Source organism: Mustelus asterias, unplaced genomic scaffold (assembly GCF_964213995.1).
Source record: "Mustelus asterias unplaced genomic scaffold, sMusAst1.hap1.1 HAP1_SCAFFOLD_243, whole genome shotgun sequence".
Classification (NCBI taxonomy): domain Eukaryota; kingdom Metazoa; phylum Chordata; class Chondrichthyes; order Carcharhiniformes; family Triakidae; genus Mustelus; species Mustelus asterias.
Genome location: NW_027590214.1, coordinates 126,332 through 152,356, shown reverse-complemented (window position 1 = coordinate 152,356; position 26,025 = coordinate 126,332). Strand labels below are relative to the sequence as shown.

At 46.4% G+C, this 26,025-nt stretch overlaps 2 protein-coding genes across 3 annotated transcripts in view; one reads left to right on the top strand and one right to left on the bottom strand.

Annotated features, from left to right (window-relative positions):
• LOC144485885 (uncharacterized) overlaps positions 1-26,025 on the top strand; it is an 83,003-nt gene that overhangs the window by 26,239 nt on the left and 30,739 nt on the right. Inside the window, exons 4-6 of the mRNA XM_078203963.1 lie at positions 2,289-2,910; positions 7,746-7,893; positions 8,015-8,172. Coding sequence (XP_078060089.1) covers positions 2,289-2,910; positions 7,746-7,893; positions 8,015-8,172 — 928 coding nt within the window. The remainder of the gene's footprint in view (positions 1-2,288; positions 2,911-7,745; positions 7,894-8,014; positions 8,173-26,025) is intronic.
• On the bottom strand, positions 14,037-20,616 carry LOC144485879 (uncharacterized). Of its 2 annotated transcripts, none has more exons than XM_078203953.1 (2): positions 20,429-20,616; positions 14,037-16,382 (listed from the first exon to the last, which is right to left on the bottom strand). In XM_078203953.1, exon 2 carries the CDS (start codon positions 16,197-16,199, stop codon positions 14,910-14,912), a length of 1,290 nt encoding a protein of 429 aa, XP_078060079.1. In that variant the 5' UTR covers positions 16,200-16,382; positions 20,429-20,616; the 3' UTR covers positions 14,037-14,909. The 2 variants fall into 2 exon arrangements, with proteins under 2 accessions (XP_078060079.1, XP_078060080.1); XM_078203954.1 differs by lacking the exon at positions 20,429-20,616 and adding an exon at positions 19,024-19,207.

The window sequence follows — 26,025 nt, the reverse complement described above, 5'->3', positions numbered from 1 at the left end:
AGCAGAAACTGATAGCCAAGTTCCGCACACATGAGGACGGCCTCAACCGGGATCTTGGGTTCATGTCACACTATCTGTAACCCCCACAGCTTGTCTGGACTTGCAGAATCTCACTGGCTGTCCTGTCTTTAACCTGTGCTTAATGCTCCCTCCATTCACATTGTACTTTTAAGACTTGATTATCTGTAAAGACTGCATTCCAATCATTATTCTGTAAATTGAGTTTGTGTCTCTGTGCCCTGTTTGTGAGCATTTCTCCACTCCACCTGACGAAGTGGCAGCACTCCGAAAGCTAGTGGCATTTGCTACCAAATAAACTTGTTGGACTTTAACCTGGTGTTGTTAAACTTCTTACTGTGTTTATCCTGTCCTGGACACAGAGAGCTGGAAATCCCCATGCAGGCGGCCAGACAGATATATGTCTATCTGACTGGACTAACAATGTGTGGAATGTACAGACTGGGGGGGGGGGGGGGCGGCGGGGCTCCCGGGTCCGCACGCCTGAACCCGGAGACGTCACCGCGGAGCAGAGTGATTGCTATTGGCTGATTCAGGCAGGGCTCCATTGTGCCGTCACAATGACTCAGAGGGGCGATCCCAGCACACAGTGTCCCATTGGCAGCAATATCACTGGTTACAGAAGCGGATTGGACACCAGCTCAGCGCAGCAGGCGGTCAAAGCCCCGCCCACCCCCACGTGGGCCCGGGTTCCGCCCCCTTATTGTCTACATGCGGCAGATTGACCAATGGGAACGTGTGGAGGACCGGATGGACGCTGGTCCTCCAGCCAATCAGAGTCCGGGACTTGTGTGCATGGCCGCATGGAGCTTCCTCCATTGTTGCTCCTCTCGCTCTGGATGAAGATTGAGCTTAAAACAGACCAATATTGTACTGGAGCTACATTATATATTTCCAGTCATTCATCTCTTGCCTATTCGAGTCTTTGGATTTCTTCTCCACAGCGATCAGTGGAGGCTGAGTGTCATTGAATATATTCCAGGGTGAGTTAGACTGATTTTTGATTGATAGAGTCAAGCGCTTTGGGGAACAGGTGGAAAATGGAGAGAAAGATAAGATGTGGAGGGATTTCCTCACTCAAGGATGTGGTGACGTTTTGGAATTCTGCACCCCAGAGGACTGTGGAGCCTCAGTCATCAAGAATTTTCAAGCTGGAGATTGATAAATTTTGAGATATTGAGGACATTGGGTGATCTGGGAGATAATGTGGGAAATGGCGCTGAGGTAGATCAGCCAATTCCCAATGAATGGTTGAGGCAATTTGATGGGCTGAATGGCCAACTGTTGCTTCTATTTCTTATGATTTCTATGTGCTGGAGTGGAAGCAGTGAGCATGGATCTGTCAATCAGCTTCAATCAGCACCTTGAGGAGAATTGGAAGGGGTGAATATTAGATACAGCAGAGTGAGAATGGAGGGAGAGTGTGTGGGATGGAGATTCACAGCTTTTAGAACATAGAAACATGGAAAAACTACAGCACAAAATAGGCCCTTCGGCCCCACAAGTTGTGCCGAACATATCCCTACCTTTTAGGCCTACCTGTAACCCTCCATCCTATTAAGTCCCATGTACTCATCCAGGAGTCTCTTAAAAATCCCTATTGATTTTGCCTCCACCACCACTGACAGCAGCCGATTCCACTCGCCCACCACCCTCTGTGTGAAAAACTTCCCCCTAACATTTCCCCTGTACCGACCCCCCAGCAGGTATGGGGAATGAGAGAGGAAAGAATGTTCCATAGAAACTAGAATTTTCTGTTCTGAATTTCTATTCTGTTCTGACACTGATTACTCTTTAAAACTTCTTTTACAGGATATTGAAAGAGGAATCACGGGCAGAAATCTCAAAAGTCACATCGAGACATGACAGTCATATTCCTTGGGAGCTAAATATCATTGGCCTTTGAATCTAGAAGGAGAAATGATTGTACAGTCTGTCGATTTGAAAAGATTTCAAACATCACTGTGACTGGAAAAGCACCAACACACCAACAGTGTTCCAGTGCACTGACTAAAGAGCTTTAACCAGTTACACAGCCTGAATAAATATCACACCATTCGCAGCTGGGAGAGACTGTACTTGTGTTCTGTGTGTGGACAAGGCTGCAACTGAGGCAAGGACACCTGCACCATGGAGAAACCATGGAAATGTGTGGACTGTGGGAAGGGATATGGAGCACCATCTAAGCTGGAAATTCATCGGCGCAGCCATACTGGGGAGAAGCCATTCATCTGCTCTCAGTGTAAGAAGGGATTTAATCATTTATCCAGCCTACAGATGCACCAGCGAGTTCACACTGGGGAGAGGCCATTCACCTGCTCTCAGTGTGGGAAGGGATTCACTCAGTTATCCAACCTGCGGACACACCAGCGAGTTCACAGTGGGGAGAAACCATTCACCTGCTCTCAGTGTGGGGAGGGATTTACTCAGTCATCCCACCTGCAGACACACCAGCGAGTTCACACTGGGGAGAGGCCATTCACCTGCTCCCAGTGTGGGCAGGAATTCACTCAGTCATCCAACCTGCAGTCACACCAGCGAGTTCACACTGGAGAGAGGCCATTCACCTGCTCTCAGTGTGGGGAGGGATTCACTCAGTCGTCGCATCTGCGGACACACCAGCGAGTTCACACTGGGGAGAGACCATTCACCTGCTCCCAGTGTGGGCAGGAATTCACTCGGTCAGCCGACCTGCAGAGACACCAGCGAGTTCACACTGGGGAGAGGCCGTTCACCTGCTCTCAGTGTGGGAAGGGATTCACTCAGTCAGCCGACCTGCAGAGACACCAGCGAGTTCACACTGGAGAGAGGCCGTTCACCTGCTCTCAGTGTGGAAACGGATTCACTCAGTCAGCCGACCTGCGGACACACCAGCGAGTTCACACTGGGGAGAAACCATTCACCTGCTCTCAGTGTGGGAAGGGATTCACAGTTTCATCCCGGCTGCTGAGACACCAGCAAGTTCACGAGTGATTCCAGGGTTTGGATTCTGCTGTTATTGTTTCTGCTCTCAGTTGCATCCAGGATTGCATTTTGTTCATTCTCACAGTTGATCCATGGATTGGGTCAGAGGGTTTCTTTCTGCTGGACTGGCTGGTCACATGACTTTGCCTCCAGTGGGCTGATGCTCTTTGAGTCAAATGTCACAAGGATCTCAGAGTGACAGAGTGACAGGGTGACAGGGTGACAGGGTGTTAAGAAGTTCAGAAATATTTAGTCAGCAGAAGACAGAGGGTAGCAGTGAAACAATGCGTTTCTGAATGGAGGGCTGTGACTAGTGGCATCCCGCAGGGATCAGTGCTGGGACCTTTGCTGTTTGTAATATATATAAATGATTTGGAGGAAAATGTGGACGACACAAAGGTTGTTGGATTTGCGGATAGCGATGAGGACCATCAGAGGATACAGCAGGATATACATCAGTTGGGCGGAGAGATGGCAGATGGAGTTTAATCCGGATAAATGTGAGGTAATGCATGTTGGAAGGTCTAATACAGATAGGAAATATACAGTAAATGGCAGAACCCTGCAGGGTATTGATAGGCAGAGGGAACTGGGTGTACAGGTACACAGGTTACTGAAAGTGGCAACACAGTTGGAGAAGGTAGTGAAGAAGGCATATGGCATGCTTGCCTTCATCGGCTGGGGCATTGAATGTAAAAATTGGCAAATCATGTTGCAGCTTTATAAAACCTTAATTAGGCCACACTTGGAATATAGTGCGGCATAATTATATAGTGCAGCATGAACTCTGTCCATGCCTCTCATAATCTTGTAAACTTCTATCAGGTCACCCCTCAACTCCGCTGTTCCAGTGAGAACAACCCACGTTTCTCCAACCTCTCCTCATAGCTAATGCCCTCCATACCAGGCAACATCCTGGTAAATCTTTTCTGTACCCTCTCCAAAGCCTCCATATCCTTCTGGTAGTGTGGTGACCAGAATTGAACACTATATTCCAAGTGCAGCCTAACTAAGCTTCTATAAAGCTGCAACATGACTTGCCAATTTTTAAACTCAATGCCCCGGCCGATGAAGGCAAGCATGCCGTATGCCTTCTTGACTACCTTCTCCACCTGCATTGCCACTTTCAGTGACCTGTGTACCTGTACACCCAGGTCCCTTGACCTATTTTAAGGGTTCTGCCATTTACTGTATATTTCCTTTTTGGATTAGACCTTCCAAAATGCATTATCTCACATTTGTCCGGATTAAACTCCATCTGCCACCTCTCCGCCCAAGTCTCCAACTGATCTATATCCTGCTGTATCCTCTGATGGTCCTCATCGCTATCTGGAAATCCACTAACCTTTGTGTCATCTGCAAACTTACTAATCAATCCAGTTACATTTTCCTCCAAATCATTTATATATATATATATAACAAACAGCAAAGGTCCCAGCACTGATCCCTGAGGGACGCCACTTGTCACAGTCCTCCATTCAGAAATGCACCCTTCCACTGCTACCCTCTGTCTTTGACCGAGCAGTTTTGTATCCACGTAGCCAGCTCACCTCTGATCCCATGCAACTTTACCTTCTGCACCAGTCTGCCATGAGGGACCTTGTCAAAGGCTTTACTGAAGTCCATGCAGACAACATCCACTGCCCTATCCTCATCAATCATCTTCGTCACTTCCTCGAAAAACTCGATCAAGTTAGTGAGACACGACCTCCCCTTCACAAAACCATGTTGACTCTCACTAATACGTCCACTTATTTCTAAGTGGGAATAAATGCTGTCTTGAAGAATCCTCTCCAGTAATTTCCCGACCACTGATGTAAGGCTCACCGGCCTGTAATTACCTGGATTATTCTTGCCACCCTTCTTAAACAAAGGAACAAAATTGGCTACTCTCCAATCCTCTGGGACCTCCCCTGAGACTGATCGCCAAGTTCCGCACACATGAGGACGGCCTCAACTGGGATCTTGGGTTCATGTCACACTATCTGTAACCCCTACGACTTGCCTGGGCTTGCAAAATCTCACTAACTGTCCTGTCTGGAGACAATACACATCTCTTTAACCTGTGCTTAGCCCTCTCTCCACTCACAGTGTCTGTATCTTTAAGACTTGATTAGATCCTCTCAAAATACCTTCCAACAACTTACCCACTACAGATGTGAGGCTCACTGGCCTGTAGTTCCCAGGCTTTTCTCTGCAGCCCTTTTTAAACAAAGGCACAACATTTTCCACCCTCCAACCTCCAGGCACCTCACCTGTGATTATCGATGATTGAAATATCTCTGCTCGGGGACCCACAATTTTCTCCCTCGTCTCCCAAAGTGTCCTGGGATACACTTCATCAGATCCCAGGGATTTATCTACCTTGATGCACTTTAAAATTTCCAGCACCTCCTTCTCTGTGATATGTACACTCCTCAGGACATCACTATTTATTTCCCCGAGTTCCCGAAACATCCATGCTTTTCTCAACAGTAAACACTGATGAGAAATATTCATTTAGGATCTCACCCATCTCTTGTTTTATGTGGATGTTTGTAAATGTGTTTTATCATTGTTTTGGGCTACATTTGCTAAGGTTTATCTTTCTGGGGAATTAACCTTACCTTGAGTATTTAATTAAAGGCATTCCTGAAAGTTTAAAAACAGAACCACAAGAACGCTTAAGGAATTAATTTTGGTTATTGTTGTTGTAAAGCACATGCTAAGATTCTCTGCTTGTGTATGTATGATATTTGTGTGTTGAACGCTTCAAGCTTTGAGGTTTTGTGTCTGTGATTTAAATCAAATGGACTTTAAAATGGAAGTGTGATTAATAAAACTTTTTTTTCAAAAGTTATGAACCTGGACCCATATTTACTGGCCAGGGATATGTTTCCAGGACATTTTACTGAACATGTGGGAATGTTAATCCGGATAAATTCACACCTGTGAGAATGAGAGTTTTAATTTGTAATAGTTATTTAAAATTTGGGACATGTGAAATGATTCTGACCAATCCTGTGTTGGATTGATCTTGGGTTAAACCTCCTGTCAGGTCCAAAGATTTATTCCTGATGCAATTAACACAATGAAAAGGAAATTGGATACTGAAGGAAAGAGTTTAAAAGGAGAGATTATAAATAGAAATGATTCCCAGACCGTGTGGTTGTTCGATTAAAACAAAGGAAGGGCACTGATATCCATTTGAGAACTTTTAATCCACGCTTTTCAAACTAAGAGAGTCGATGTACAAAGAAAGCCCAGGGATGGTAGATAAGGGGGTCTGGAAAACATCATGATGGGGGCACCGATCTGTTCATGAGATCATCGCAAAGCCCCATGATGCCCAGATACTAATTTAATTGGACCTATATATAATGTATGTAATCTATAACCATTCTGATTGGATTGTGTCCAGCTGGGATGGGCTGAGTAACTGTATAAGAATTGATGATTTTCCTTGTGGGGTGGAGTTGTACATGGTCAGCCCCTGTGGCTTCTCCCCACTGTAAGAGTTTTAACAACACCAGGTTAAAGTCCAACAGGTTTATTTGGTCGCCAATGCCATTAGCTTTCAGAGCGCTGCTCCTTCGTCAGATGGAGTGGAAATCTGCTCTCAAACAGGGCACATAGACACAAAATCAAGTTACAGAATACTGATTAGAATGTGAATCTCTACAGCCAACCAGATCTTAAAGATACAGACAATGTGAGTGGACGGAGCATGAAGCACAGGTTAAAGAGATGTGTATTGTCTCCAGACAGGCAAACTTCTCCCCACTGGCATAACTCAATAAACTGTTTGTCAATTGAATCAGGCTTGAGTGTTGAATGATTCTTCTGAGTTCATTCCCAAAACACACTGGGTACATTACCGTTGGAGACCAGGTATTGCCAAAACCTTCAGACAATACAAAGACTCATGAAAGCCAGTATCCCAGTTTAAAGACTTATCTTTTACTTGACCAACGATTGAAGGGAGAAATTATTGGACAGTGTTAATCCTGCTCTGGAAGAGAAGCATCCTGATCTAATAACTCTGACAGACAATCATTAGGATAGATCAATAATACATTCTTCATATCAATTCTCCTGCCTTTCATCAGGTGTAAACCAATCATTTTCAATACAAATCAATCATTAATTACACGTCATATACTTTAACCAATTGCATTTTACCCTCTGACATAATGGGATTTCATTGGTCCGTAGAATCCGGACACTTCCTCCCCCTATTGCTGACTCTGCTTCCCCTTGTTGCTGAGCAACCCCAGAAGCTTAGCTACAAAGGTCAAAGTTAATGTTCCAATCGGCTCTTATTCCGTCACTGGCCAAACCAGACAAATGCACGTTTTCACGTCTGAGAAGACACTGTCTTGTCTGGCCAGTGTGAATCAATCATATTCATGAAGCTGCCTTTAGAAACTTTGTTGGAAACTTCCTGAATAAAGGTTGTCACATTCTGTGACTGCATTGTTCCGAAGAATGTAGCCTGTCTGTCAGTGTTCTGTACCATCATGCCTTGCAGCAGCCTGCCTTTGGCTAAAGTTTACAATTGCTTTTAAAAATACAGCTCACATACATTTTAAATTCAGAAAATTCATGTTTAAATCAGAATTACTTGTTTAAATCTCTTACTGTGTTCACATGTGTGTAGACTGTTCCCTTGTTAGCTTCTCAGTCTGATTTAGTCATTTAACTCAATGCTGGTAGTTCTGTTCGTGTCTGAGATGCCTCATGGTTTAACATTTCTCCAAACTATTAGGAATTTTCTCCAACAGCTTGCCATTGCGGAGCTCGGAGTACAGCACTTGTTTCAGGAGTCTTGTCTGGGGCTTGCGGACAATGTGGCCCGCCCATCACAGCTGGTCGAGTGTGACCAGTGCCTCGATACTGGGGATATTGGCCTGGGAGAGGACACTCACGGTGGTAAGCCTATCCTGCCAGTGGATTTGCAGGATTTTGTGGAGGCAACGTTGGTGACATCTCTCCAGGGATTTGAGGTGTCTGCTGTACATTGTCCATGTTTCTGATGGATACTGGAGGGCAGGGACCACGGCTGCTCTGCAGACCATGAGCTTGGTGCTGGATTTGAGGTCTCGGGCTTTGAACTCTGTTCCTCAGGCGTCCGAAGCCTGCACTGGTGCATTGGAGTCGATGTTGGATTTCATCGTCGATGTCTGCCCGTGCCGACAGGAGGCTCCTGAGGTGTGGGGAATGATCCACGTTACCCAGGGGCTCACTGTGGATCTTGATGGGTCGGGGAGGGGGAGCAGGAGTGGGCTGGTAGAGAACCTTAGTTTCCCAGATGTTTAGTCTGAGGCCCATTCTCTCATATGTCTCAGTGAATATGTTGACGAGTTTAAGCTTTTTGATTAGTGTCACAAGTGGGCTTACATTAACACTGCAATGAAGTTACTGTAAAAATGCCCTTAATCAACCTCTGAGTGTGCGCACAGACTCACTCAGGTCGTGAACGAAGATCAGTCCATCGTTCAAACCAGCCTCCCATCCATTGACACTGTCGACACTTCCCACTGCCTTGGAAAAGCAGCCAGCATAATTAAGGACCCCACGCACCCAGACATTCTCTCTTCCACCTTCTTCCATCAGGGAAAAAGAAACAAAAGTCTGAGGACACGAACCAACCGAGTCAAGAACAGCTTCTTCCCTGCTGCCATCAAACTTTTGAATGGACCTACCTCGCATTAAGTTGATGTTTCTCTGCACCCCAGCTATGACTGTAACATTCTGCACTCTCTCATTTCCTTCCTTATGTACTTTATGGTTTTTCTGTATCGCGTGCAAGAAATAATCCTCTTCACTGTGTACTAATACGTGTCAATAATAAATCAAATCAAATAGGCATTTTCTTCATTCATTTATGGGACATTTATTGCCATCCGAGTTGCCCTTGTAGGGCATTCGAGAGACAACCACATTGCTGTGGCTCTGGAGTCACATGTAGGCCAGGCCAGGTAAGGGCAGCAGATTTCCTTCCCTAAAGGGCACTGGTGAACCAGATGGGTTTTTCCGACAATCGACAATGGTTTCATGATAATCAGTAGGTTCTTAATTTTATTTAATTGAATTCAAATTCCACCATTTGCCATGGCGGGATTCGAACCCGGACCCCCAGAACATTCGCTGAATTTCTGGATTAATAGTCTAGCAATAATACCCACTGGGCCATCACCTCCCCCCCACCCCCCTTAGAGTCTGCGTACTGCAGCCCGATGACTGAGGCTTGGCTGGTCTTGGTTCTGGCCTGGAGGGGTCGGATATTGTTAGTTTCCCACTGGTCCAGTCAGTTAGCTCGACTGCAGTGGGAAGCTTCATGGTGCTGGGTGGAGTGTTGCTGCGGGGAAGGTGGGGATGAACGTTGGTGCGATGACGCAGCCCTGCTTGACCCCAGTTTGTACTCGTACCGATCGCCTCACCATAGGAAGGATGTGATTGCACTGGAGGGGGTGCAGAGGAGGTTCACCAGGATGTTGCCTTGGATGGAGCAGCTGAGCTATAAGGAGAGACTCGATAGGCTTGGATTGTTTTCTTGAGAGCAGAGAAGGCTGAGGGGGGACATGATTGAGGTGTATAAGATTGTGAGGGGTATGGACAGAGTGGATAGGAAGCAGCTGTTCCCCTTAGTTGAAGGGTCAATAACGAGGGGGCATCATTTTAAGGTGAGGGGCAGGAGGTTTTGGGGATTTGAGGAAAAATGTTTTCACCCAGAGGGTGGTGGGAGTCTGGAATTCACTGTCTGGGAGGGGAGTGGAGGCGGGAAACCTCACAACCGTTAAAAAGCACATGGATGGGCACTTGAATGTTTTGACAGTTCAAACACCATCAGCCAAGTGCTGGAAAATGGATGAGTGTAAATTTAGTGTAGTTTTGTCAGTGCAGACTCGATGGGCTGAAAGGCCTCTTCTGTACTGTATGACTCTATGACTTGTGAACTCGCTGGTGTTTCTGCAGTCGGGATGACTGAGTGAATCCCTTCCCACACACGGTGCAGGTGAATGGCCTCTCCCCAGTGTGAACTCGCTGGTGTGTCCGCAGGGCAGATGATGATCTAAACCTCTTTGTGCAGTGAGAGCAGCTGAAAGGTCTCTCCTCAGTGTGAATGCGCGGGTGGGACATCATTAGCTGAGAGCTTTTGAAATCCCTCCCACAGTCAGAGCATTTAAAGGGTCTCTCTTGGGTGTGAGTGACATTGTGCCTCAACAAGTAGGGCAACTGACTGAATCCTTTCCCACACACAGAGCATGTGAACGGCCTCTCCCCAGTGTGAACTAACTGGTGTCTCCGCAGGCCTGATGCCACACTGAATCCTTTCCCACACACAGAGCAAGTGAACGGCCTCTCCCCAGTGTGAACTCGCTGATGGCTCTGCAAATCAATTAACTGAGTGAATCCCTTCCCACACACAGAGCAGATGAAAGGTCTCTCCCCAGTGTGAAATCGATGGTGTCTCTGCAGACTGGATAACCAAGTGAATCCTTTCCCACACTCAGAGCAAGTAAATGGCCTCTCCCCAGTGTGAACTCGCTGGTGTCTCTGTAAATCAATTATCTGAGTGTATCCCTTCCCACACACAGAGCAGGTGAACGGCCTCTCCCCAGTGTGACCGCGTCGATGAATTTCCAGCTGAGATGGAAAACTGAATCCTTTCCCACAGTCCCCACATTTCCACGGTTTCTCCGTGGTGCGGGTGTCCTTGTGACTCTCCAGGTTAAACAATTAGTTAAATCTCAAACAGAACACGGGTACAGTCTCTCCCGCTGTGAATGCTGCGATGTATTTTCAGGCTGTGTAACTGGTTAAAGCTCTTTCCACACTCAGTGCACTGGAGCACTCTCACTCGGGTGTGTGTCTCGGTGCTTTTCCAGTCACACTGAAATTTAAAATCTCCTGAAGCAGACAGAACAGAGAAACATTTCCATTCTGGATTCAAAGGTCGATAATATTCAGGTCCCGACGAATTGAGGCCTCTGTCAGATGTTGATGTGACATTTGGTTTGAGATTTCTGTCTGTAAATCCTCACCTTCTGATATCCTGTAAAAGGAATTTACAAAAGTCATCACAGTCAGTACAGGATAGAAATTCAGAACAGACAGTTCTAGTTTCTATGGAACATTCTTTCCTCTCTCATTCCCCAAAAGCTGCAAATCTCCATCCCACACACTCTCCCTCCATTCTCACTCTGCTGTATCTAATATTCACCCTCCCAATTCTCCTGAAGGTGCTGATTGAGGCTGATTGACAGATCCATGCTCACTGCTTCCTGTCCTGGACACAGGGAGCTGAAAATCTCCATGCAGGCTGCCAGACAGATGTCTATAATACTGGATAAAAGTGTAATATACAGGACATTATTTGAATTGTGATAGAGCAGGTATTTGAGGAAGATTTATACTTGGGTAGGGAGAGCACATGATCTGGAACTCGCTGCCCATAAGGATGGTGGAACAGAAGATGAATGGGAAATACATCTCATGATATAGTGGGATCTGGAAAGCAGAATTTATTTCCCTTTCCAAAAGAGAAAATGCTGGAAAATCTCAGCAGGTCTGGCAGCATCTGTGAGGAGAGAAAAGAGCTGACGTTGAGGCCAGATGACCCTTTGTCAAAGCTATTTCCCTTTCTTTCCTTCTCTGCCACCGCTCTGCCTCGTCAATAAGACATTGGGACTCAGAGGGTTGATGCAGTTTGATGGACAAGTTGTCTCCATTTTGAACAATGGGGAACAAGCTCCTCCCACTCATTGACAACATTACCCCCTAAAACAATGCCGGCCTGCGCATGCGCCTTGTTGCATATTGCCCCCAATAAAGATGGCGGCCATGAACACGGCCCGAACATGAGGAGCTGCGGTATCGCTCGGTACAAACTGGGTCCGTGAAGCTCTTTACCGAGGTTCGTGGCTGACACAACCTGCTTACGCAGCGTTTCCGTCCACCCGCGAGATCCCTCGCCCCCTCCGTACCGTCAATCACCGCTAATCTATCTCCGAGCCGAAAAAACAGCCCGTCTCCGTCGCCATTACCCACAATGCGCATGCTCCAGTCAGAGCGGGCTCCGCCCCTCATTCACTGTGATTGGTTGGAGGTCCGAGCGGGAAAGGCTGGTCCTCCAGCCCCTTCTCTTCCCATTGGTCCGCGCTACCGTCAATCAGCCGGGCATTGTGACGGTGGCTTGCTGTTTGTCCAATAATAACAGTGACAGAGTCTCAGTGTAACAATGACCCACACAGGCTCCAATACAATCAGAGTGGGGATGGAGCACAGAGACAACACAGCAAAGCACTGACTTACTCTGAGTGTAACAATGACACACATAGGCTCCAATACAATCAGAGTGGGGATGGAGCACAGAGACAACACAGCAAAGCACTGACTTACTCTGAGTGTAACAATGACCCACACAGGCTCCAATACAATCAGAGTGGGGATGGAGCACAGAGACAACACAGCAAAGCACTGACTTACTCTGAGTGTAACAATGACCCACACAGGCTCCAATACAATCAGAGTGGGGATGGAGCACAGAGACAACACAGCAAAGCACTGACTTACTCTGAGTGTAACAATGACCCACACAGGCTCCAATACAATCAGAGTGGAGATGGAGCACAGAGACAACACAGCAAAGCACTGACTTACTCTGAGTGTAACAATGACACACACAGGCTCCAATACAATCAGAGTGGAGATGGAGCACAGAGACAACACAGCAAAGCACTGACTTCAAAACAGAAAATGCTGCAAAACCTCAGCAAGTCTGACAGCAACTGTGGAGAGAGATTCCATGATGTGGAGATGCCGGTGTTCGACTGGGCTAAGCCCAGTAAGAGGTCTCACAACACCAGGTTAAAGTCCAACAGGTTTATTTGGTAGCACAAGCCACACAAGCTTTCGGAGCGCTGCCCCTTCGTCAGATGAGTGGGAGTTCTGTTCACAAACAGGGCATATAAAGACACAAACTCAATTTACAGAATAATGGTTGGAATGCAAGTCTTTACAGGTAATCAAGTCTTAATGGTACAGACAATGTAAGTGGAGGGAGCATTAAGCACAGGTTAAAGAGATGTGTATTGTCTCCAGCCAGGACAGTAAGGGAGATTTTGCAAGTCCAGGCAAGTTGTGGGGGTTACAGATAGTGTGACATGAACCCAAGATCCCAGTTGAGGCCGTCCTCATGTGTGCGGAACTTGGCTATCAGTCTCTGCTCAGCGACTCTGCGTTGTTGTGTCGTGAAGGCCGCCTTGGAGAATGCTTACCCGAAGATCAGAGGCCGAATGCCTGTTTTACACAGCACATGGTCATTCTGAATGGAGAATCTCTGAGTTGTACAATTCACCTCATTCAGGAGCCAGATTGTCTGCTCAGAAAGAGGAAGGTTTCTATGACACCAATGAAAAGCAACACACACACTCACAGACACCCTCACACACAGAGTCTCACACCCTGCAAATTATCTCCTGTCACTTTTAGTCGTTTTGAAATAAATCCTGAATGAACTATAAAATCATTCATCAGTACTTGTTGAGATTCCCCTGAAAGACATCTATACTGTTCATTTCACTCCCTGTAGTTGTGATTTCCATATTCTCGCCACTCTTTGTGTAGAGAAATTTATCCTGGATTTCCGATTGGATTTCTCAGTGACTGTTTTATATTGATTGTCTCCAGTTTCCCAGTAACTTCATTGCAGTGTTAATCTAAGCCTACTTGTGATTAATAAATAAACTTTACTTTTTGCTCTTCCCCACAAGAGGAAACACTATTTCTGTATCGAAGCATTTTATAAATTTGAGGACCTCTGCTCAGGTTACCCCTCAGCCTTCATTTCTCAAGAAAGAAGAACTAGCCTGTCAATTCTTTCCTGATAAAAAAACACACATTTTGAAATTCATTTATGGGATGTGGGCATTGCTGGCTTGGCCAGCATTTATGGCTAATCCCTGATTGCCCTTGAGAAGGTGGTGGTGAGCTGCCTTCTACATTAAAATCTCATCATTAAAATCTTCTCTGCGCCCTCTCCAGTGCCTGGATATTTTTTTTAATAATACGGTGACTAGAATGGTGTGCAGTGGTCAGTAAGATTCTTGATCAGAGAGTCACAGATTTTCCAAAAGTGGTTTGAGTTTATCCATGGTTTTAAATTAGATTCTTAGGAAGCAACAATTTAAAAATGATGTATAATAAACAAGGGAAAAAAAACAAGACCCATGGCAGGTGAGTAACCGAGGCCCCAGCACTGATCCTGCGTTACCCAAATAGTCACTGCCTGCCAGTTGGAAAAAGACCCGTTTAATCCTACTCTTTGTTTCTTGTCTGCCAATCAGTTTTCTACCCATCTCAGTACAACAGCCCCAATCCCATGTGCTTTACTTTTTGTGAAGAAGTTGCCGAGTTGGCGGACGAGGGGAATCGGGTTCACGTTATCGATCTCAGGGTATAATCATCAACAACTTGTATTTACACAGAGTGTTGTGGGACTGGAGGAGGTTACTGAGATACTGAGGAACTTTTTAAAGTTCATTTTTACGGAATGTAGGCGTCACTTGCTGGGCCAGCATTTCTTGCCCATCTCTAACTGCCTCCATTTCAGAGGGCATTTGAGAGTCAACCACATTGCTGGTCTGGAGTCACATGTAGGCCTGACCAAGTAAGGACGGCAGGTTTCCTTTTCCAAAGGACGTTACTGAACCAAATGGGTTTTTACGACAATTGATTAAAGGTTGAGGTTTGTCATTAGACTTTTAATTGAAGATTTTAATTGAATACAAATTTCACCATTGCCTGTGGTGGGATTCGAACCTGGGTCCCCAGAGCCTTACCCTGAGTCCAGTGATAATTCCACTGTGCCACTGCCTCCCCTATTCATCCAATTGTTATTGTTTATCTCAGGGCGCAGAAACAACAGAATCCAACGTTGCCGGTCACACATGAAGTCGTCTATGTTTCAGCAGGCTGTAATACTGATTAAATCCCTTCCCACACATGGAGCAGTTGAAAGGTTTTGCCCCAGTGTGAACTCGCTGGTGTCTCTGCAGACGGGATGGATCAGTGAATCCCTTCCCACACAGGGAGCAGGTGAACGGTTCTGTCGCAGTGTGAACTCGCTGGTGTCTCTGCAGGCGGGATGGATCAGTGAATCCCTTCCCACACAGGGAGCAGGTGAACGGTTCTGTCGCAGTGTGAACTCGCTGGTGTTTCAGCATATAGGATGAATCAGTGAATCCCTTCCCACACACAGAGCAGGTGAACGGCTTCTCCCCAGTGTGAATGCGTTGGTGTCTCAGCAGGCCAGATGACTGAGCGAATCCCTTTCCACATACAGAGCACAGGAACGGCCTCTCCCCGGTGTGAATGCGTTTGTGTTTCAGCAGATCATCACTTCTTTTAAAGGTCTTATTGCATTCTGAGCATTGAAAAGGTCTCTGATCAGAGTGAATGTGTTGGTGTTGATTGCAGGAGGAAAACTGAGCAAATATTTTGCCGCAAATGGAGCAGGAGAACGGCTTCTCCCCTGTGTGAATGCGGCGGTGTCTCCGGAGGCTGGATGACTCCGTGAAAGCCTTCCCACACACGGAGCAGCTGAATGCCTTCTCCCCGGTGTGAATAGGCCGGTGACTTAGCAGATGCTGCAAACAAGTAAATGCTTTCCCACAAACAGGGCAAACGTATGGCCTCTCCCCAGTGTGACTGCCCTGGTGTCTCAGCAGACTAATCCTTCTTTTGAAGGTCTTCTCACATTTAAAGCATTTAAAATGTCTCTTCTGAAAATGAATCTGTTGGTGAACGGTGCAGTGGGAGGACTGAGTGAATCTCTTCCCACACTGGGAGCAGCTGAATGGCCTGTCCTTGGTGTGAACTTGTTGGTGCTCAGTGAGATGCACTGAGTCGCTGAATGACTCTCCACAGTGAGAGCAGCTGAACGGTCTCTCGTGTGTGTGAAGGAGCTGGTGCTCTGCAAGGCGGGAGGACTGGCTGAACCTCTTCCCGCAGTGGGAGCAGCTGAACGGTCTCTCGTCAGTGTGAAGGAGCTGGTGTTGGGCCTGTTCCTCAGAGGTTTCAATGCTTTGCCCAGAGTCAGAGCTTTGAAGAGGCTTCTGAATAATGTGATCGAGTTGGTGAGCCAGCAGGTTGGACGAACACATGAATTTCTTCCCACACACGGAGCAGGTGAATGAACTCTCACTATTGCGAGATCGCTGTCGTGTCAGCATGTTTTCCAGCTGTATCAATCCCTCCCCACAGGAGGAGCAAGGAAACAGATTCTCACCAGTTTCCAACTGAGATGGTCAATTAAATCCCTTCAGATGCACAAATCTTCAAATCCCAATGAATTGATTGACTCTGTCTGACGTGAGATTTGTTTGTCCAGACTGCAAATCCTCCTCTTCTATTTCCTGCAAAACAAGTTTACAAAGAATTACGTCGCTGGCACGGTGGCACAGTGGTTAGTCCTCCTGCCTCACAGCGCCAGGGACCTGGGTTCAATTCCGGCCGTGGTTACCTGTCTGTGTAGAGTTTACACAGTAAGGAGTCTAACAACACCAGGTTAAAGTCCAACAGGTTTATTTGGTAGCAAACGCCACTTGCTTTCGGAGCGCTGCTGTGTGGAGTTTGCATATTCTCCACTTGTTTGCGTGGGTTTCCTCCGGGTGCTCCGGTTTTCTCCCACAGTCCAAAGATATTCAGGTTAGGTGGACTGGCCATGCTAAATTATCCATTTTCCCCCCAGGGTGTGTAGGTTAGGGAGATTAGTGGGGTAAATAAGTTGGGTTATGTTGTTGGGGCCTTGGTGGGATGCTCTGTCAGAGAGTTGACTTGATGGGCCAAATAGCCTCCTTCCGAGCTGTGGAATTCTATGAATATATCTATCCTGAACTGACAGTGATGACTTTTGTAAATTCCCTTTGCAGGATATTGGAAAGGAGGATTTACAGCAAGAAAACACAAACCAAACATTACGTTGAGATCTGACAGTCACTCGGATCATTCGGAGCTGATTGTTATTGTCTTTGAACAGGGAAGGAGAATTGTTTGTTCTGTCTGTGACAATACACAAACAGGCCATTCGGTTTATCGAGTCTGTACTGGAGTTTATCCTCCACATGAGTCTCCTCTCATTCTGATCACCACATCTCAGCTTTTCACTTGATTTTTCCAATCCCTTTTCTCTCATAGGCTCATATATTTTCCTTTTGAAAGCATCTAAAGTATTTGAGTCAACCACTTCCAGTCGCAGTGAGTTCCAAATTCTAACAACTGTCTGAAGAAAGAAACATCTCCTATTTTCCTGTTTGATTTATTTGTTGTCTGTTCATGGTTCCCAGTAATGGAAGAACCAACAAGTGGAAACATTCCATTCACATCTACCTACTTATCCCATTCAGAAAGCCCATATCAGAAGAGACAACATTTTCTCTTGGTTTGAGCTTGTTGTGTGTAAATCCTCCCTTTCTAACCCCCTGTCACAAAAAAGTGTTCAAAATCCATCACGATAGAAAATACAGGTACAAGTAATTCAGAAAGCTATCATTTGTTATGAGGGGAATGGAGTAAAAGCTGGGAAGTTATGTTTCAGTTGCACACGGTGAGTCTGTATCTGGAGCAATGTCTACATTATCGATTTCCTTATTTAAGGAAAAATATAAGTGCATTAGAAGAAGTTCATAGAAGGTTTAGTCGACTAACACCTGGAATAGGTGGATTGTCTGATGAGGAGCAGTGAGACAGTCTCTGCTCGAGTTTAGCTTCTGCTCGAGTTTAAAAGAGTAAGAGGCAACTTAACTTAAACCTTTCACATCCTGAAAAGTCTTGGATGTGGAGAGGAGTTATAGAGGTTTATAGCATGGAAACAGGCCCTTCAGCCCAACTTGTCCATGCCGCCTCTTTTTTTAACCCCGAAGCTAGTCCCAATTGCCCGCATTTGGCCCATATCCCTCTATACCCATCATACCCATGTAACTGTCTAAACGCTTTTCAAAAGACAAAATTGTACCTGCCTCTCCTACTACCTCTGGCAGTTTGTTCAAGACACTCACCACCCTCTGTATGAAAATATTGCCCCTCTCGACTCTTTTTATCTCTCCCCTTAAACCTATGACCTCTAGTTTTAGACTCCCCTACCTCTGGTAAAAGATATTGACTATCTAGCTGATCTATGTCCCTCATTATTTTATAGACCGCTATAAGTTCACCCCTCAGCCTCCTGCGCTCCAGAAAAAAAAGTCCCAGTCTATCCAGTCTCGCCTTATAACCATCAAGTCCTGTTCGCATCCTAGTAAATCTTTTCTGCACTCTTTCTCATTTAATAACATCCTTTCTATAATAGGGTGACCAGAACTGCACACAGTATTCCAAGTATGGCCTTACCAATGTCTTGTACAACTTCAACAAGACGTCCCAACTCCTGGATTCAATGTTCTGACCAATGAAACCAAGCATGCCGAATGCCTTCTTCACCACTCTGTCCACCTGTGACTCCACTTTCAAGGAGCTATGAATCTGTTACCCTAGATCTCTTTGTTCTATAACTCCCCCCAATGCCCTACTATTAACTGAGTAAGTCCTGCCCTGGTTTGATCTACCAAAATGCATCACTTCGCATTTATCTAAATTAAACTCCATCTGGCATTCGTCAGCCCACTGGCCCAATTGATCAAGATTCCGTTGCAATCAGAGATAATCTTCTTCACTGTCCACTATACCACAATCCTGGTGTCTGCAAACTTACTAACCATGCCTCCTAAATTCTCATCCACATCATTAATATAAATGATAAATAACAGTGGACGCAGCACCAATCCCTGAGGCACACCGCTGGTCACAGGCCTCCAGTTTGAAAAACAATCCTCTACAACCATCCTCTGTCTTCTGTCATGAAGGGGCAGTGTTCTGAAAGCTTGTGGCTTGTGCTACCAAATAAACCTGTTGGACTTTAACCTGGTGTTGTGAGACTTGTTCTGTCATCAAGCCAATTTTGTACCTATTTGGCTACCTCACCCTGGATCCCGAGAGATTTAACCTTATGCAACAACTTACCATGTGGTATCTTGTCAAAGGCCTTGCTAAAGGTCATGTAGAGAACATCAACTGCACTGCCCTCATCTACCTTCTTGGTTACTCCTTCAAAAAACTCAATCAAATTTGAGAGATATGATTTTCCACTCCAAAGCCATACTGTCTCTAAATGTCACTCACATGACTATCTCTAATCAGTCCTTGTGTCTCTAAATGCCTGTAGATCCTGTCTCTCAAAATACCTTCTAAAAACTTGTTAGAACTGTTGTTTACTCTTATGGGAGAATCTTGCGGTCACTATTTAAAAAACAGTGCTGCCCATAGAGACAGAGATGAGATGTTTTTCTCTCAGTGGGTCATGAATCTTTGGATCTCCGTTCCTCAAAAGTGGAAGTAGAGCCTGATTTCAATTAGATATATCTCTTGGGGCTAAAGGGATATTATGGGGTGGGGGGTGGGATTAGGGTATTGAATTTGAGGATCAGCCATGACTATAATGAATGGCAGGGAATGCTCAAAGAGCTGAATGGTCTACTTCCGCTTCTATGTAAACATGAGGAGCCTGGGGCTGAACTGTAACGAAAAGGCGATAAGACATAGGAGCAGAATTGGGCCACTCGGCCCATTGAATCTGCTCCACCATTCAATCATGGCTGATATTTTTCTGATCCCCATTCTCCTACCTTTTCCCCATAACCCCTGATCTGCTTATTAATCAACAACCTATCTATCTCTATCTTAAAGACACTCAATGACCTGGCCTCCACAGCCTTCTGCGGCAAAGAGTTCCACAGATTCACCACTCTCTGGCTGAAGAAATTCCTCCTCATCTCTGTTTTAAAGGATCGTCCCTTTAGTCTGAGGTTGTGCCTCTGGTTCCAGGTTTTCCTACTCGTGGAAGCATCCTCGCCACATCCACTCTGTCCAGGCCTCGCCGTATCCTGTAAGTTTCAATAAATTCCTCCTCAACCTTCTAAACTCCAACGAGTACAAAAGCCTTGTAACCGCTTCATGTCAGTACTCTGGGATGCAACCTCTCACACTGAATATGTACATGACCCATAAACTTCTCTCGGCTGCAAACGTGAGGTGCAGCCTGGGAGTGGGTGAAGCTGTTTGAAAATCTATTGTTCATTGTTGGTATGCATTAGGACCCGATGGGTGCATTAGGACCCGGTGGGAGCAGAAACACAAAGACCCGCCCACTCACGGTTGCGTCACCAAGACACCAACGCGTGCGCTCTGCTCCCCGCTGAATCAAGATGGCGGCCGTTAACCTGAGCTTCGTCTCGGGACAAAGACCTGAAGCTGCAAACACGGGACCTACGGGCTCATATTCGAGGTTTGAGGCCTTCACCAGATATTTAGAAACCTTCTACGTCCATCCGCCGCTTCCATTGCTCCCTCTATATTTCTGCATCCTTACCGGCTGCTGATGAGACAGAGGAACTTCTCTCCAGTTGCTTTCACCCACACTGCGAACGCCGTTGCTTACTGCGCATGTGCATCTCTCCCATGCAAAGAATAGGGAACTCTTCCTATTGGTCCGGGCCCTCATTCAGTGCGATTGGTTGGAGGACCAGCCGCTCCCGCTCGGTCCTCCAGTCCCGCCCCTCATTCACTACGATTGGTTGGGGGACCAGCCCCGCCCCCTCTTCCTATTGGTCCGGAGCTGCCGTCAATCAATCCCCGGGCATTGTGATGTGGAGCATGCGCAGTGTCATTGCTGTCCTTGGCGCTTGTTTGTCCCGGAGAAGCGGAGTCAGCGTTAGGCGGTGGCTGGGAGGATTTGGAAACACTTTGTGGATCCGCAAACCCTTCAGAATCATTGTCAGCTCCCTGGTTTGCAGCTGCGGGGCTTCTCCCTCCCTCCCTCCCGGGAACAGGCCCAGGTTAACGGCCCCATCCTGGCTCAGCCACTGGAGGATGGTTCACATCAGAGGATGGGGGAGGGGGACAATAAATAAGAGGTTACACTTTGGCCTCAAATCAATGAGGACTCTGATCTCTGGGAAGGAAGGAAACCCTGGGAGGTGGGCGGGGAGGATTCACAAACACTCGCTGGAGGCCCCAACACCCCCAATAAGAGCCATTGGTTTTGTCAGTCTGCAGACAGGAGCTGGAGAACTGAATCCATGATGTGGAGATGCCGGCGTTGACTGGGGTAAAGACAGTAAGAAGTTTAACAACACCAGGTTAAAGTCCAACAGGTTTATTTGGTCGCAAATGCCACTAGCTTTTGGAGCGCTGCCCCTTCGTCAGGTGGAGTGGAGAAATGCTCACAAACAGGGCATACAGAGACACAAACTCAATTTACAGAATAATGATTGGAATGCAGTCTTTACAGATAATCAAGTCTTAAAGGTACAAACAATGTGAATGGAGGGAGCATTAAGCACACGTTAAAGAGATGTGTATTGTCTCCAGACAGGACAGCCAGTGAGATTCTGCAAGTCCAGACAAGCTGTTCGGGTCAATGCGCCTAACCAGCACGTCTTTCAGAATGTGGGAGGAAACCGGAGCACCTGGAGGAAACCCACGCAGACACGGGGAGAATGTGCAAACTCCACACAGACAGTGACCCAAGCCGGGAATCAAATCTGGGTCCCTGGCGCTGTGAAGCAGCAGTGCTAACCACTGTGCTACCGTGCCTCCCAAAACATTAAATCTGTTTCTCTCGCCAGAGGTGCTGTCAGACGCGCTGTGTTTTTACAGCACTTCCTGTTTGTATTTATGAGTTCAGGAGTCAGACCAGAAGGAAATTTAAAGACAGTTTGGCCCGGTGGGCGAATGGAAGAGAGGGAAGGAGCAGAGGCAGCTGATCAGATTGTCTCAATCTTGGTGACAAAGAAGCTCCATGAGCTCCTCACACTTGTTGGAGGTGAGGATGGAGGAGACGGGAGAGGGGGAAGCCCTTCAAATGGAACTAACATGTTTGAGGTATTAAAAGCATTCATCACACTGTGTTGAACATAAAGCTTGTGTATTTGAGTTCCACCCAAAATATAAACCTTCCAACTGGGCTAGGATTTATCAGCAGAAACAGACACCAATGAAAATAGTCAGGACCTTGATGTGATTAAGAGCAAACTCCAGTCCTTGCAGTCATTCGTGAACACGCTGGTGTTTCAGCAGGTGAGGTGACTGAGTGAATCCCTTCCCACACACGGAGCAGGTGAATGGCCTGTCCCCAGTGTGAATTCGCTGGTGCTTTACCAGGTTGGATGATTGACTGAATCTCTTACCACAATCAGAGCAGGTGAATGGTCTCTCCCCGTGTGAACTCGCTGGTGTCTCTGCAGGGTGGATGAATCAATAAATCCCTTCCCACAACTGGAGCAAGTGAATGGCCTCTCCCCAGTGTGAACTCGCTGGTGTTTCAACAAGATGAATGACTGACTGAAGCCCTTCCCACACTCAGAGCAGGTGAACGGCCTCTCTCCGGTGTGACCTCGCTGGTGTTTTAGGAGGTTGAATGATTGAGTGAATCTCTTCCCACACTCGGAGCAGATAAATGGCCTCTCCCCATTATGAATTCTCTGGTGTTTCAGCAGGTCGGATGAATCAGTGAATCCCTTCCCACAATCAGAGCAGGTGAACGTCCTCTCTCCAATGTGAACTCGCTGGTGTTTCAGCAGGATAGAAGAGGTAGGGAATCCCTTCCCACAATCAGAGCATCTGAATGGTCTCTCTCTAGTGTGAACTCTCTGGTGTGTCAGCAGGATTGATGAGGTAGCGAATCCCTTCCCACACTCATGACAGTTGAATGGCCTCTCCCCAGTGTGAACCCACCGGTGTTTCAGCAGAAGGGATGAACAAATGAATCCCATCCCACACTTGGAGCAGGTGAACGGTCTCTCCCCAGTGTGAACTCGCCGGTGTGTCAGCAAGATGGATGAGGTAGTGAATCCCTTCCCACACTCAGAGCAGGTGAATGGTCTCTCTCCAGTGTGATTGTGTCGATGAGTTTTCAGTTCAGATGGGAATCTGAATCTCTTCCCACAGTCTCCACATTTCCATTGTTTCTCCTTGTTGTGACTGCATTTATGTTTCAACAGGCCAGATGATCGGCTGAATGTTCGTCCACACATAGAACACGTGTACGGATTCTCTCCACTGTTAACCGTGCTTTCCCCTTCCATGTTCAAAACCCAATGATATTCAGATTACACTAATTTAGGCGACAGCGTCAGATCCTGATGCGATGTTTGGTTTGAGTTTTCTCCCTTCCACTCCTGCACTTCTAATATCCTGTAAAAAAAAAGTCCAAAGTTAAAAATTGAAGCAAATATTTCTCTTGGTTTGAGTTTATTGTGTGTAATTCCTCCCCTTCTCACCCTCTGGAAAAGGAGACTCCAAAATCTATCAATGTCAGTCCAGGATAGAAATTCATATTTTCTCACAGGGACAGTGATAACCGTGCCTGTGTCTTGCCCCCGAGAAAGATGACAGCCATTAACCCAAGTCTATCAGTGTTTCTCCTTCACTATTTCATGTGATGTGTGTTTTATTGCCAAGACCAGCATTTATTTCCTGCCCCTGAGGAGGGCAGTTAGAGACTGAATCGCATGTTGGCAAGTCTATGGAAAGACAGCAGATTCCCATGAATAAACAGGATGGGTTTTTTAAATTGTTCACAGCTGTAATGGTTACTCAAATGAAATTATATTCCAGATTTTCCAGCGTTTTGTGAATTCTATTTAAATCCCCCCCAGCTCCATGATGGGACTTGAACCCATCCCCAGAACATGAGGCTGTGTCACTGATGTCACCACCACCTCCCCGATTGTAGAGGTGCTGCAATTACCCCCCGGGTCGGTGCAAACTCGGGCCCGGGGGTTTTTTATTTGGGGTTTGAGGCCTCCTCCACTGGCTGTTTCTGAAGCCTCTGCACTCACTTCCCCGCCTCCCTGCAGCTCCAGCACCCACACTGCGCATGGACCAGTCCGAATCCGCACAGCGCATGCTCCACTCAGAATCAGGTACTGCGCCTGCGCAAGCGGCTGCTCTTGTGACAATGCGGCACATTCTCTCTCGCTGCGAATGCTGGGTAAGAGGACCGCCATAGGAAGGAGATAATGTTCAACACAAAATTGTGCTTTGTCATCCAATTACGGTCAGAACTATAGGGTTAATGTATAAAATTATTAAACCAATTGATACATCTACCAATGTGCATGGTGGGATTGTTACTGGACGAGTATTCCAGAGACCCAGGGTCCTTTTAGAGTCTACCCCACTCTGCCGTAGGTTGCAGCAAGATATAGTTGGGTTGGTCACATGGGCAGAACACTGGTAGATTTCAAAATATATCACCATTCCCTCACAGTCACTGGGTAAAAATCCTGGAATTCCCTCCCTAACCGCATTGTAGGTAAACCCACAGCACATATACTGCAGCGATTCAAGAAGGTAGCTCACCACTAGCTCACCACCACCTTCTCAAGGGCAACTAGGGATGGCCAGCTAGCGACGCCCATGTCCCACAAATGAATTTTTAAAATATGGTATTTAACCTTGATAAGTGCGAAGTGATGCACTTTAGAAGAAGCAACAAGACAAAGAAATAATTAATGAATGGAAGGACACGAGGTAAAATCAGAGGAGCAGATGGGGATCTTGGGGTACTTATTCACTTAAGGTAACAGAGCTGCTGAATAGAATAGATAAGAAGGCATATGAGACACTTGCTTTTATCAGTCGTGGCATACAGTATAAGAACAAGGAGATAATGTTGGAGCTGTACAGAATGTTGGTTAGGCCACAGCTGGAGTACTGTGTGCAGTTCTTGTCACCTCACTATAGGAAGGATGTGATTGCACTGGAGGGGGTACACAGGAGATTCACCAGGATGCTGCCTGGGATGGAACATTTGAGCTATAAGGAGACTGGATAGGTTTAGAGTGTTTAGAGCAGAGAAGGCTGAGGGGGACATGACTGTGGTGAATAAGATCATGAAGGATATGGACCGGGTGAGTAGAGCCCTTGGTTGAGGGGTCAATCATGAGGGGACATAGTTTTAGGATGCCTGGCAAGAGATTCAGAGGAGAGTTGAGAAAAAAAAATCAGAGGGTGGTGGGAATCTGTAATAAACTGCCTGGGAAGGTAGTGGAGGCTGGAAACTTAACATCCTTTAAAAGGTATTTGGATGAGCACTTGAAATATTCTAGCATTCATATAAGGATATGGGACAGGTGCTGGAAAATGGGATTAGCATGGGGTTTAGTGGTAGCTATTGTTGGTGCAGACTCGATGGGTCGGAGGGTGTTTTCTGCACTGTATGACTATGACTGTAAATCTCACTCAGTCTCTTTCACTCGAACAGTCTTTGTCTCTATCTATTTCCCTCTTTTGGTCTTTGTTCTATCTGCTCACTGTCTTTGTGCAAATAAATTTCACTGGATTGATTCCTGAGATGAGGCGGTTGTCCTTGGAGGGCATTCAGTGGGATGAGTCTGTCCTCTCTGAAATTCAGAATCATGAGAAGTGATATAATTGAGAAGGGAGGGAAAAGGAAGGATCAGGAAAGCAGCAAACACTTGATGTTGTTCCAGGAAAAGTGGGGTCTGGTGGTGTGGATGTCAGGTTTTACACAGCAGATGGTTAGCCTGTGGATTCACCCAGGATGAAGAATCTCTGAATGATTCTATTCAAATCACCCGGAGAGGAACCTTTGAGACAAACCATCTAAGAAGGAGCAGCACATAAAGATATCCAAACACAGAGATCCAAACACACTGTCTCTCCCTGTCTCTTACACAGACATGGGCAAACATAGAGACACACCCACACCCAGACAGACATCTTCATTCATAGAGACACACCCACACCCAGACAGACATCTTCATTCATAGACACACACCCACACCCAGACAGACATCTTCATTCATAGAGACACACCCACACCCAGACAGACATCTTCATTCATAGAGACACACCCACACCCAGACAGACATCTTCATTCATAGACACACACCCACACCCAGACAGACATCTTCATTCATAGAGACACACCCACACCCA

What these genes read in the sequence shown, in the direction of transcription:
- LOC144485879 (XM_078203953.1), bottom strand. Translation starts at nt 16,199, where the DNA reads ATGCTGACACGACAGCGATCTCGCAATAGTGAGAGTTCATTCACCTGC.